At 40.5% G+C, this 14,140-nt stretch overlaps 1 protein-coding gene across 1 annotated transcript in view; it reads left to right on the top strand.

The window, feature by feature from the left end:
* Nucleotides 1-13,926, top strand: part of LOC310952145 (glutamate receptor-interacting protein 2-like) — a gene marked incomplete at both ends in the record, with an annotated part of 29,276 nt that extends 15,350 nt beyond the window's left edge. Inside the window, 15 exons of the mRNA XM_083920650.1 lie at nucleotides 688-816; nucleotides 1,068-1,229; nucleotides 2,787-2,973; nucleotides 4,448-4,593; nucleotides 4,690-4,770; nucleotides 5,098-5,161; nucleotides 5,548-5,693; nucleotides 6,500-6,644; nucleotides 6,926-7,065; nucleotides 7,632-7,814; nucleotides 7,899-8,058; nucleotides 9,551-9,665; nucleotides 9,995-10,219; nucleotides 12,285-12,431; nucleotides 13,729-13,926. Of these exons, the coding sequence (XP_083776776.1) occupies nucleotides 688-816; nucleotides 1,068-1,229; nucleotides 2,787-2,973; nucleotides 4,448-4,593; nucleotides 4,690-4,770; nucleotides 5,098-5,161; nucleotides 5,548-5,693; nucleotides 6,500-6,644; nucleotides 6,926-7,065; nucleotides 7,632-7,814; nucleotides 7,899-8,058; nucleotides 9,551-9,665; nucleotides 9,995-10,219; nucleotides 12,285-12,431; nucleotides 13,729-13,926 (2,228 nt within the window). The remainder of the gene's footprint in view (nucleotides 1-687; nucleotides 817-1,067; nucleotides 1,230-2,786; nucleotides 2,974-4,447; nucleotides 4,594-4,689; nucleotides 4,771-5,097; nucleotides 5,162-5,547; nucleotides 5,694-6,499; nucleotides 6,645-6,925; nucleotides 7,066-7,631; nucleotides 7,815-7,898; nucleotides 8,059-9,550; nucleotides 9,666-9,994; nucleotides 10,220-12,284; nucleotides 12,432-13,728) is intronic.
* Between the last annotated feature and the right edge of the window lie 214 nt (nucleotides 13,927-14,140).

Raw genomic sequence — 14,140 nt, 5'->3', positions numbered from 1 at the left:
ACAGGAGGTCAGTTGTTTCCCTTTGAATGCTTCACAGATGGTTTGACTAAATGCACTGTGTTATGCAGGCTTTGACATGAGAGATAAGACGCCTTTCAGAATTAACAATCTGTGCAACAACCCAACACATGAATATGTATCGCACATGATTACATTAAAACACTTTTAGACCAAACTGCTGCAAATCAGGTGCAGAAATAGACACCCTGCATCATCAGCAATCAAGCTTACAGCTGTGCCCAATCAAGGTCAAGCCACCTAACAGCCAGTTTTACTTCCTGATTAACACAACAACATCATGCAGCGGTCAACCTGCTCAAACTCTTTTTGCACCTTCGGGCTCTTTTGAAAATGAAACTATAAAAATGATCTCCAGTTTGCATTTAGCTTTTTGGAAGCTTGCTCATAAAAGTAAGATGGTTTTTGTTCTTTAGATGATCGCTTCCGTTTTAGTCAATTCAGCTCCATGCGTCAAAATACATTAAACCATAGGATTTAATCTAGCGTACCATGACGAAAACATTAAATATCAATTACTCTGCTCCAAATTATCCCCAAGGCACTGTGTGGTGTGGTACAAATTTAGACATGGGAATGAATGCATGATTTCATGGGTAGAATTTAGTGCACAACAGAGGGAAGGATCTGGTTTGATTAATGGATGTGTTTGACTCTGTTCTGCTCCAGTAAAAGTACAGAAGAGCAACCATCATCACTGGGACCAAAGTAGCAACTACTGCCATCCACCACATGCCAGCCACGGCAAGACATGGAGCAGCCCAAGCCACCCACACAACCAGCAGGACCACTGCAAATGTAAGTTATCACTTGTGACAGCACTGCTGCTGGCAAGACACCATAGCAGGAGCTCTTTCTTCTTCATGTTTAAGGCTTTTGCAAGAGATTTACTCCAACACTGTTATCACAGTTCTTTCTTTTGTTGCATGTTCCCAAGAGCTTATGATGCTGCTGCTGCTGCTGTGGTCGTGGATAAAATGTCATGGTGATGTGGTTTGATCTAACTGTACCAGCCTTTTTGATACAAGTAGTGCTATGTCTCCTTTCAGCTCTGGTGAGCGGTGGCTTCTCCCCTTCCTCCACAGCCACCTCAGGCTTCAGCAGCCAGGGCAGCAACACGCTGCCTTGCCCCATCCCTCCCATTGCTCCCACAAGCCCCCGCAGCTTGACGGGCAAGAAGAGGAACAGGAAAAAAGACCACAAGAGCTCATGTATGACCATCCGCCTGCTCCTCTGTTTTTGTTGTTTGTTTGTTTTACTACTATGACAAAGGGTCGGTTCAACCAAATTAATCCACTATTTTATCCACCACATTTACATCTCTATATTTATTGCAGGACTGTTTTATCAGACTGCTTTACATCTAACTGGATGTACCTAATAATAAACTGGCAACTGGGTGCATGTCGATAACATTTAAAACTAAAAAGAAAAGAGAAAAATAAAGATAAAAACTTCATCACTGACAGTTTTTATAGAGACTGCTTGTTCAGTAGAAAGAGGTTCCTAAAAGGAATACTTCACCCATTTGCATTAAGCTTTGTATGGTTAGAAATCCAGTTATATCCTTGAATGATCATGCATTATTCCTTAATTTTTAAGGCGTCTTCTGCCTCGGCCAGCCGCAGAAGTGCCTGCTGCTGACAATGACGAGGTGCTTTATTGGAGTCGTTGTTTTTTTTCCATTTACAAGCACTATAAAGTCACTGTCTGCCTTTTCTCGGTGAAGAAGGCATACCGTATGACCTGCAGAACTAATGTGTGCAAACTTTGTGTTTAGTGCATGGACTGTACAACATAGCCAAATTGAAGCTCAAAGTGGGCGTCTAACTCCCATCTAATCCAAAAACAGGCAAAGTGGTGGCACATGGATGGAGCTGAGCCCGTCGGCATGCAGACTGTGCTGCTGTGATAGAATAGAAGAGAATAGAAATACTTGGCACCCACCTGTAAAGCTGTATGCCTTTATTTATGCAGAACTTTAAGCCTTAATAAAATGTAAACAGCTCAATTATATATAAAAATTCCGCCCCAGTACAGGAGTCATGAGACCGAAACCGTTTTTCGCACCAGGCTGTAAACATGTTTTTTTCTGCTGTAGAGTTGGTAATTTTAACATGCATGTCTATAGAGATTGACTTGCTTTTTGGACAAAGCCTCAAGTGGCCAATAGAGGCACTGCAGTTTTTAGCACTTCCCTGTTGGCTTCATTTTCAGACTTGGTTTAGTGTTAATTAGCAAATGTTGCCATGCTAACATGCTAAGTTTAGATGGTAACAGTAAAAATGATACCTACCAAACATCAGCATGGTCAATATGAGCATGTTAGGATTTATCAGAAAGCCCTGCTGTGCCTGAGTGCTGCCATGTATTAGAGTGGAGGCAGAAATCTCAGAATCCAGATAAATAAAACGACATGCTATCTGCACAGAGAGATGCTTAAAGAGGTTAAGTGAGAAAATGTGTTGTAATTTAGATGAACTGACCTTTTAAACATGTTTACTGCTCTGTTTAAACACCTTTCCCTCCTCTTCCACCCCCTCAGTGTGTGAACAGACTTGACTGATCACTGACGTAAACGTGACTGACATAAACTCTGAGAAGTGACTCATTCCCTCTTCGTTCCCATGTCATTTCTGTGGGTGCATGTCTCTTCCCTTTACCCTCCTCCATTTTCTCTCCCACACAAGCCCCCTCTTGCTCCATTATCTGCCACTTCTCTACTTTATTTCCTTCTCTGATGTGTGCCCTCCCCCTCTGTCCCTCAGTATCTCTGGCGTCCAGTTCTGTCGGCCCAGGGGGCCAGGTTTTTCATGTGGAAACAAGTGAGGTCGTCCTGAGGGGGGATCCACTCACAGGTTTTGGGATCCAGCTGCAGGGGGGTGTCTTTGCCACAGAAACCCTGTCTGCTCCCCCAGTCATCCGCTTTATTGAGCCCGACAGCCCAGCTGAGAGGTAACACACTGAGACACCTAACGAGTAAAAGTAGCAGTAGCATTTAGGGAGTCACCTTGGACTAGACGGCCCCAGTGCTAATCATTCATCCACATGTGGGGGGTAAAAGATAATTTTAACCTTGTGTCTCTGAGTATTTCAGCTGAAGGCATTAGAGCTGCATTTTTTTAATGCTGTGTTTCCCAAATTTTAGGGGTCACAAGATGATTAAAAGCCTCTTTCGTCTAATCTTTACTCAGCAACACCAGTGTGGCTCTATGAATGGCAATGTTGGTCTGTCGGTCAGGTTGTCCACCACTTTGGTCCAGAGTGAAATTTCTCAGTAGAATATATATATATATATATATATATATATATATATATATATATATATATATATAAAAATCTTATTGCTTGCCGGTAAACAAACATTATACATCACATCATACGCTGTCCGTGTCAAACTAAATTGACAAACAATGCCTATAATGGAAAACAGAAATATGTAATCTGATGGAATTATTAAAGATTTGAAATACTTATGTCATTATTACTGCATTAATAAAAGTAAGAAAATGTATTCAGGATTTTAAAATTTGTATTATTTACATTTGCTGTAGTATTTATAAAAAAAAAAATATATATATATATATATATATATATACTGAAATTGCTTTGGGGATAACGATGACCTGGACAAATGAGAACATTCGTTTGAGTGTGTTTGTCAAAAACACACTCAAGACTAAAGTAGTTGTCATTAGAAATACATGAGGAACATCTTTTGACCTGGCAGTGACCTAAACTAAGTTATCATGTGGGGGGGGTTATTGATCAGGACTACATGTTGCAGTCTAATAAACACACTGCTCTGATCAGGTCAGTGTGTCGTATCGGTCCTTGTCTTGCAAGATTGATGTTGCTGTCTGTGCCGGCACTACAGGGCTGTGTCCCCTGGGTTTGTAACACGATAAGTCCAGCAGCAGTGACTCAAGTACAGCATCTGACTGTTATGTTGATGTCTAAGCCTCCACACAAGGTTAATGAGCAGTGGTAGTTAGTGAATTAATATCAGTTGACAGTGCTCTGGTGTTTGCCCTTGCAATTAGGGGTCTGATTAAATGTGTGATATGTGTTTGGTTTTTTAGTTGTTTTCTTTTCCTTAAGAGTGCTCACTTGCTGAGGCTATTTCAGTTCAGTGTGGTCTGTTTGTTTGTGTCAAGCCTAGAGGTCATGTCATTTTATACATGGCATTTAAAACACTCTGTGACCACATGTCACATAGGCTGAATGGGTCACTCGTCAGAATCCTTTCACTGAAAAAGAAATCCAAAGCCTTGTTGAGACTAGTGTGTGGGCATATGTATTTAAACCATTACTAGATTCATCAATGGGTTAATCAACAGATATTGAATCTTCGAGTGTACTCGGTCTTTTGCAGAGGCTTTATTGCTGCTGTAAGGCCTCTTTTGTGTGTTTTTTTTTCTGTGTGAAGGTGTGGGCTGCTGCAGGTCGGGGATAGACTTTTGTCCATTAATGCGATCCCGACTGAAGATGGCACTTTGGAGGAGGCCCATCAACTGCTCAGAGACTCCGCTCTGGCCAATAAGGTCACGGTGGAGATTGAATTTGATGTTGCAGGTATCATATTGTGAATATAAAGTCTTATATTGTGTGATCACCTGGTGCATTTGTGTCATCCTACTAACATTTATCTTTACTTTGAATCCCAATTAGAATCAGTGGTTCCCAGCAGTGGCACCTTCCACGTTAAACTACCCAAGAGAAGAGGAGTGGAGCTGGGCATCACCATCAGTGGTGAGTTTAAGATGAACAGCAGGGGGCAGTGTTGCCCACTAATACTCCACAAACCTGCATAGTGTAAATCTCTTTGAGTCAATGTTCTGTGACCCATAAAACTCAGGCTTGCAACACCACAAAGGCGCATACCTCATTACCTCTGAATAATACTGGCCTGCACCAGCATTCAGTGTTACTCTTTGTGCTTAGAGTACAACAGGAACGGGAAGCAGAGTATGATCAGTACGGCAAAAGGAAAAGGAAGTTGCCTGACTTCAAATGGTTTTATCCTTGTATCATACATCCCATATCATACGATAAAATCATTTTCTTCTGTTTTAACAGCGAGTAAGAAACCTGACAAGCCCCTCATCATCTCTGACATCAGAAAGGGAAGCATAGCACACAGGTATGTCCTATCATCACACAGCGATAGTAGTAGGACTGCTGAACATTTTATTGCTCTCACAGCACTAAGTCATATCTATTTTTGGATAATAGAAAAAAACAGTCTCTTTCAGGTCACATTAGTCCACATAAGGGATTATCTCATGGACAAAATAAAATTTTGTGAAGCCACTGTGTAATACAAGCCTAATTGGATTTAGCTATCAAAACAGGATCAGTACGGCAGAGCAGCTACATTTCAACAGGGCTCAGTGTTGATCAGGTTGAGGGTGAGGTTACAATGACCCACAAGGATCCCACTGAGACACTAATAGGATTCTCATACTGAGTCAGGAGGAGCCAGGTCCCAGTTGATGGTTGTGATCCTCTCGCTCTTGTGTCCGCCAGAACAGGCACTCTGGAGCCTGGAGACCGGCTGCTGGCCATCGACAGCGTGCGTCTGGAGAACTGCACCATGGAGGATGCCATGCACGTCCTGCAGCAAGCCGAAGACATGGTCAAGCTCCGAATCCAGAAAGATGAGGATAACATTGGTACATCGATCCTATAAAACGCCAAACCTACAGTACATCCCGTATATAAGCAGTGGTGGAAAACCAAGCACATTTACTCATTTACTTATGTTTTAAATACTAATTATGAGGTATTTAATTTGAATATTTCTGTTTGAAAGTAACTTTAGATTATTTACTATAAAAACACACAAGATTATAAAATACATTACATTGTCAAGAATCATAGTGGTCCAGTGGTTTATTTTTGGTTTGCGAGCTCTTACAAGAAACTGTATGTAGCCCCTTGACAGATATTTACACCTTTTAAACTTCTCTAATGGTTTCATTTAAATAACAGTTTGAAGCCGAGATTAGAAACAAACCCAAAAATGAACTCAGACTTGTGCAGCCAAACTTCTTCTTTCCAGCCACATTAATCATCTCATGACCCCTCAAGTATAAGCATCACAATATATTTGAAGTACCAAAAGTACTAATTTTAAGGAATGGCCCATTTCCGAATAATAAGTATTATGTTATTCGATTATAATTCTACAAGAGGTAGTTGTTTTTATTCAGCAAACGGTGTATTGATACTTTAACTTGAGTAAAGAGTGTGAATACTTCTATCACTCCTGTTTATTAACCTTACAATAGTCTAAAGCAATAAAATGAGAAATAAAGGAGATACTTCTCTGTTGGGTTAATGGTTCATATTATTAGTGCATTTGTATAACCTTTTTCAAACATTTTATCATAAAGGTATCCTATCATCACAGGGTTTATAATGTATATAAAATCTTGAGTCTTAGCATGGTATCTACTGTTTCCCCCATGTGCTGTAGATGAGTTGGAGATGTCAGGCTCTATAATCTACACAGTGGAGTTGAAGAGATATAACGGACCACTAGGCATCACCATCTCTGGCACAGAGGAGCCCTTTGACCCCATCGTCATTTCTGGCCTCACCAAGAAAGGCCTGGCAGAGAGGTGAGAGAAGGGGTGAAGGTGAGGAATTAGGGGTCGGGGGTAAAGATGGGCTGAGGTGAGTCAAATCTGTAGGGGCCCCCTTTTTAGAGTTTTTTTTTGTTTTTTTTTAAAGTAAACAAGACAGTAAACAATGTCTGTCTCGTTTTTCTTCTTTAACAAGAAGCCTATTTGTTTCTGTCCCAGTCAGCACCCTGGCAGCTTGACAGGTTTCCTGGCCGGCCTCTCGGTACTGTCTGGTATACTCTGGTATCTCTGTCTCCTCTGCTCTCCTAACCCTGCAGGACCGGGGCCATCCATATAGGGGATCGAGTCCTTGCCATCAACGGGGTCAGTCTGAAAGGAAAGCCACTGAGCGAGGCCATCCACCTCCTGCAGATGGCCGGCGAGTCTGTCACCCTCAAGATAAAAAAACAAGCTGACAGTATGTTTTTCTTTTTTGTTTCTTTTTTCTTATTACTCATAGTGGTTTGCAAAATCAATCTTACAAATACAGTTGCAGAATTGACATAAAAACATAAAACACAATAAATGAAAAAACTAGTAAAATAAGAAAAGCGTAGTAAAATAGAGAAAAAGGAAAAAATCAATAAAACATAATGTGACTAGATAAGGTTGCATTTTGACATAAGCATTCACTTTTTCACATTTCATTTTTGTTTTGGTTCATGGGCCTAAAGCATAACTTCTCATGAATAAGACCTCTGTTGTCGTACTTTTAGTCTGTACAGTCGGTAGCTTGTAAATTCTGTGGAAGGAGCCTCCAGGTCAAGCCAAGGTGTAGTTATACATTCCCTTCGTCCTCAATCATCACCAATCGTGCAATTTTCTCCTCCTTTCCATATTTTACAGAAGAAGGAAATAGAAAAATACCTGAAAATGACATAATACAGGACTTTTTCTAAGGTTTTTATTTTTCCGTTTTGAAAATAGACATGAAATGCACTACCTCCTGGTTTAATGATGATTTGACTCACTGTTTATTATTAGAGTCTGATGGACAGCGGCCTCTGGACAGAGAAGCTGGGTTTTTAAGTGACACAGAGGATGACCTGACAGACTCTCAGAAGACCAGCAAACACTCAGAGGTCTACTCTGCCACTCTGCCCAGTCTAGACTCTGCAATGAGCTCCTGGGATAGCTCAGGGTTTGACGCAGGCTACGGTAGCCAAGGTGAGGTCCACCGGAAGCTTACTGCCTATAAATGACCCATTTCCTGTCTTGCATGAATGAGATCTTTTCTTTTTTTTTTCACAGGTACGTATCTTCACAAAGCATCCGATATATTGCTCAATCCAAATGAGTGGCGGCGCACAACGCACAGGAGCCAAACCAGTTCCAGCTCTGGAGGCCTGGTCCACCACTCGGCACTGTATGATGGGAGATTCACTGAGGATGAGTGGGACAAGATACCTGGGTAAGTGCTCAGGCGTGCAGTTTCCCTTCTGTCAACATCTTCTTTCATGTCATTGCAGCTTTCAGTGTGTTTTACTTCACAGTAAAGGGCATATTTGATTTAAATAAATTCTGTGTACAAGCAGTGGTGGAAAGTAACTCAATCAAAAAATGGGCTTTCATGCTATACTGCTCCACTGCATTTCAGAGATTTATAGTTATTTTACTCCACCATATTTATTTGACAGGTTTAGCCATTAGTTACTTTACATATTTAAATTTTGCATAAAACACATCACACACACACACACACACACACACACACACACACACACACACACCACATCAGATAAACTTCTAGAATATAACGTATCGTTAAAGATTAAACCAGCATTTCCCAGCTTCCTTGGCTTGTGACCTTACAAAAAAAGCAGTGCCTAGACTTAGACTTGTTTAAATATTTATAATTTGTTATCAAAGACAAATTCCCACCTCTGATATTCTGGCTTTTTTTTTTTCATTTAGAGGTCCCATATTGTAAAAAGTGAGATTCCCATGTTGTTTTTTTACAGTAAAGCAGGTCGAGGTGCTATAAATATTATGAAAGTATCAAAATGACAATCCACAAAGAAATGCACAGAGCCTGTATTAAGAAACTGTCTTTAAACAAGCCGTCAGGACTTCTGTGATGTCACAACTATACTATATATAGGAAAAGGTGTCTCTACAGTGCCGTTCCAGTCATTCCCTGACTGCAATGACTGGGGGTGAATACAGGTATATTCAGACCAACGTATGAGAAACATGTGTAAACATGTTCTAGTAGAATCAAAGTATGAACCTGAAAATAAGCCTAATATGGGACCTTTTGAGAAAGGATCCAAGTACTTTTCCACCACTGTGTATACTGTATAAATAACAGCTCCTGTGATTTATTTCCCCCTCTTTGGGTTCATTGACGAAGACAAACTGCACTGTCTGAATTATTTTCTCTTCATTTTGTGTTGTATGTTTTCATGTTTTGTGCTTTTCCAAAACTGTCCTTTTCTCTTCTTTCTTAGGTATTCTCTGTCTCATCTGCTTTACTAACTGCCCACGAGCTCTTTGGTGTTTCACATAGATGCATCTTTTTCTGTCACCCTTGTCCACAACAAAAAACGTTTCCACAAAAAAGCGCCCAAGGATACATCATCAGCCTTATCTGTCTCTTCACACTTGACTTCTTTTTTTCTGAACTTTTGTGTCACATGCTTTCAAATTTTCTGCTTTTTTGGGGGGTTACTTTTGTAAAAATTGAACTCTTTTAAAGGCTTTGTCTAATCTAGCGGACTGCTTGTGTTTGCCACAAGTGAAAGAATTTACAGTTAAACCCTCAATGTGGTCCTGCGAGATTTTCAAAGTGATTCTCCAGCACGCGGCCCAAAAACTGCAATCCCCATGCTGCCTTTTGTAAGCAGCACCGGCCACAAGAATCGCATGGCTGCTCTCATGTTCTGGTTCCTGCGTTGTCATAGATTTGTCAGCCCCCCACGTTGCCATGGCACCCTGAACCAGGAAGACAGCTTCTGGTCCCAGGCTCTGCAGGACCTCGAGACCTGTGGCCAGTCAGAGATTCTCAGGGAGCTGGAGGTAGGCCAGCCCCCTTTCTGCTCCTGTTTCCTCCCCTCCTCTATCTGCTTTGTCCCACTCATGTATTCATAAACTGGTGTCGGCCTAAATGACCACGCCAGATGAAGCATTATGATAATCGCCAGAGTGTGTAATCTGTTATTAAATCTGACAGGCAGCGCACCTGCTGCCATACTGACCCAGGACGGCTTTTGTGTAATGCCCTGGCCTCTAATCAGGCTCCTAGTACACTTCATGAGAGATTATACATTGTGCTGTCCAAATGGAAGTCTTCTTTATTTTAATACATGATGCCGAAATAATCCCTTTTTGATTTTGTGCTCTTTCAGGCATCCATGACAGGTAGCGCTCTCAGTCTGTACCTAGAGGAAACCAAGACCGACGACGACTCAATGTTTCGATCTGAAATCAGTCCCATTAAAGGAGAGGAAATGCACAACGAGTCTAAGAACAAAAGCAACCTGAACATGTTGACTGGAGCCAGAGACGTACCGTTGCGGAGCAGAGGGGACACCGCTGACATTTTGTCCTCTACCACTCTGGCCCTGCATAAGGTAGTTCTGTTCGGGAATTTCACATACGAATACATTGTTTCAAAACAAACAGAAAAATGCACATGTAGGAAACATCAGTAATGCTTTAGATTACAGCCCATAAATTACAGTTCAAATATTTTGTGCACAACAGGTACCAATTAAATACTTACTTTTTATCCACAGGTGGGTTCAAGGGAAGTAGTACAAGAAACAGGCATTTATAAGGGACCTAGAACTAAATAACCCAGTAATTAGAGGGGAACCAACAGGCTTATTCTACAAAGTAAATGTCCTTTTATAATCTGTCATGAAAGGAGCCAAACAAGTGGCAACAAAAAGCAGCTATTAGTCCCATCATATCTGATGATATGAGACAAAGAAAAGCTTTCCTTCTTCTCTGACATCAGTATCAGATTGGAGCTCCATTGAATCACAAAACATTACTTTCCCCCAGTATTTTATCATCATTTTAAAAACATACACATTTATATTTTACCAAATTAAGTTCATATTGTACCAAATTGTTCTAATGTCCTCCCTCTTTTTACCTGGTAACAATATAACTGTATGCTGTAATTGTTAAGAAGGTACTAAATAATTAAACAAGTGCTTGTCAGGACTGACACGAATGAGAAGCGGAAGTGTAAGGTTTCAGTGAAAAGTTACAGATACAGTACAACAAGTACAACAATACAAGTACAGAGCATACACTTGGACAAACAAGACTTGAATTATACTGCACGAGTTTAGTGAGAGTTTGTAACGGATGATTTGATATAGTTTTACAGTTGTTAACCGTAGTACCCTATGTAACCCGAATAGATATACAAATGGCCGTTTAGAGAGTTAAGTAAGTAAGATAAAAAAGCGATCATTTATCTGTCAGCTGCACTCACAGCTTGATGAACATGGTACAAGCAACAACGTCCAGAGGGATTCTGCCCGTTATGAAGTTTATACCTCCTCGCTGTGCTTGTCGTGTACAGCGTTATTGGACCCAGTGGATACCTGCCAGTCGGGACTTGCAGTGTGTGTACACGACAAACCCACACAACACTCATTACCTCAGCAGCTGCACATGCTGTGACCACAGTCTGCACCTGAGTCTGTATACTCCCTGAGACGCTTGGTTTGGTGTCATCCATGCATCTCCGTGTATTACGGAGAGACTGACTGAGTTGAAAATGCGGCAGTAATAACATAGCTTATCGTGCCCTGCAGTGTGGAAATTAAAAATGTTTTGAGTTGACACATCTTACTTGATATCATGGAAAGTCATCTGAAGTCCCACATTAAAGCTGTCTCATTAAACCTGCTGACCTTGTCGTAGTAGAGGTGTAAAATTCGCAGGTGACAACGTTAACTGTTTAGTATACAGACGCCACCTGCTATAACGATTTTTGATCATCCTTTTTTGTGCCGACGACAGCCGTGACCGGAGTCATTGGTTTGGGGTTGTCTGTACCATTATTGTGAGCTCAATATCTTAGGAACCCCTGGAGGGATTTTCTTGAAATGTGACACATCCTTGGATTTCAGGATGAACTGATTAGATCTTGGAGGTCCAAGGTCACTGGGACCTCACAGACGCAAGAATCCCTACGCTAATGACACGTTACACACAAATGTCTAATAGAATAAAATGATGACGTGAGGACATTTTATATCCCAAAAGTCAATTTCCCTGTGACATCATAATGCTTTTGTCCATTATTCAATTAAATTGTATTTATAATGCCAAATCATAACAAAAGTTATTTCAAGACCCTTTACATAAAGAACACACTATGACTTATTCATGATTCACAGAGACCCACCGATTCCCCCATGAGCAGCAACAATAATATGATATAATATAATAACAATAATCATTATAGTTATTATATTATTATAACTTCAGATCTTCTGTGCTGTCTGTTTGAAGTTGTGTGAAGCATCCACGTTTCACCAAAAAATACACTTTTATTAATTCTAGTTTAAATCTGTCCCCCAATACAATACTCCAGGACTTTTTACATCATGCATAAAAGCCTCTATATGTTTATTATTATGTGAATTGCTGTACAATCCCTTGTGTTTGCAGGTGACTATGAGAAAGGACCATGACAGCCATGACTTTGGTTTCAGTGTATCCGACGGGCTCCTGGAGAAAGGGGTTTATGTCAACATGATCCGCCCCGATGGCCCTGCTGACCAGGCAGGGTTAAGACCCTTCGACCGCATTCTCCAGGTACTGCTTTAAAGAAATTTGTTATTTTGGAAAACTTGCTTGTTCACTTTCTGGTGAGAGTTTGAAGATAAGATCAATACCACACTCATGTCTGTACTGTAAATATGAAGCAACCGCCTGCAAAGCTAAGCTTACCATCCCCTGGTTTTATCAGGAAATATTAGTAAGTTGAGCATATTTATGTGTGTCTGTTAAATATGAAGCTGCATCCAAGAGATGCTTTGCTTAGCATAACAACTGGAAACAGCTAAGGGGGAAACCCTACATTGTTATGAGAGGTTGCCAGGCAACCAGATTCCAGGAAGCCACTGAACCCCCCCCCCCTTCCCCAAAACCACAATTTAAGCATAAGAGTTGCTGGTAGGAACATTTTTGGTTGTTAACACAGAGCCAAGCTGGCTGTTTCCAGTCTTGCTTCTAAACTCAACATTTTTTGGCTGTAGCTTCATATTTAACTGTCTTACATGAAAGTGGTATCCATCTTCTCGTCGTTCCTGTAGCCTACTGCACTGTCAGGTATTATCCATACTTGTAATAACTGCAATACTTAAGAGAATAGCCATCACAAATGAACCCCATACTTTGCTTTACCCCCATAATCTTAATAATTATAATGATGATAATTGAAGTATATAATTGAAGTAAAACATATCACATTTGAAATACTCTCCTTCATTTAGCAATTTTAACATTTATACAGATATTTTTGTCTTCTGAATCAGAACTGTAATCACTTAAAAGCAACCAATCCCTTCTTTTCAGCTAAATATTGTATAATTTCTATAAAGTACAACTTGATAACTGATGATTATAATCCAAAAATATGATGTGCCTTATTGAAATGGGCCATTTTGTTTAATGAGTACTCTTACGTTGATACTTTAAATATGTTTTGAAGCTCATACTTTTGTACTTTTACTTGTAACAGAGTACTTTTACACTGTAGTATTATTTCTTTTACTTCAGTGAAATATTTGAATACTTCCTTTTATCCCAGGCCCTTTTTCCATATGAAGGATGATTTTGTTACTTGTTTCTCTGTCTTGTCTTTATGCTATGTTATGGCTCTTTTGTTGTTACTGTGTGGGACAGCAGTGAAACCGTTTATAAACTGAGCCAGGCCTAAACCTGGTCATCATTATTATTCTGTTTTTCCTACTTAGAAACAAATGAAACTCTCACCAATAAAGAATTACACAAATTTCCACTCAATTTTTTCAACTATTCCTTTTTAAAGAAAAGTAAATGTAGAAGCATGATGAATGTTTTATTTTTTTTTTCAATTCTCATCTTCCAGGTTAACCGTGTCAGGACAAGGGACTTGGACTGTTGTCTAACTGTGCCCCTAATTATAGAGGCAGGAGACGTCCTGGATTTGGTCATTAGCAGGAATCCACTGGCAGCAGCAGACACCGGGACGCCCGAAGATTGTGATGAACCCTCAAACTCACTGTTCTGCTTTCCCGAGCACAGGACCAACAGCATCGCCCTGTGACCACGAAGATAGACCAGCTAGTTTTTTTGAAACACTGGGAGCACACACACACACACACACACACACACACACGCACACACGCACGCACACACACACACACACGTTACGTTTGTCACATGGTACCTCTCAAACAGACCTTCACACTCACACACAGCATCTTCACAGAAATGGACACTCTCACAGCCTGAAAGCATCCCTCACCCACAAAGTTACA

The sequence above is a fragment of the Echiichthys vipera genome (genome assembly GCF_963691815.1).
Source record: "Echiichthys vipera genome assembly, chromosome: 9".
Classification (NCBI taxonomy): domain Eukaryota; kingdom Metazoa; phylum Chordata; class Actinopteri; order Perciformes; family Trachinidae; genus Echiichthys; species Echiichthys vipera.
The sequence above is the reverse complement of the archived record's forward strand: the minus strand, read 5'-3'. Positions and strand labels throughout refer to the sequence as shown.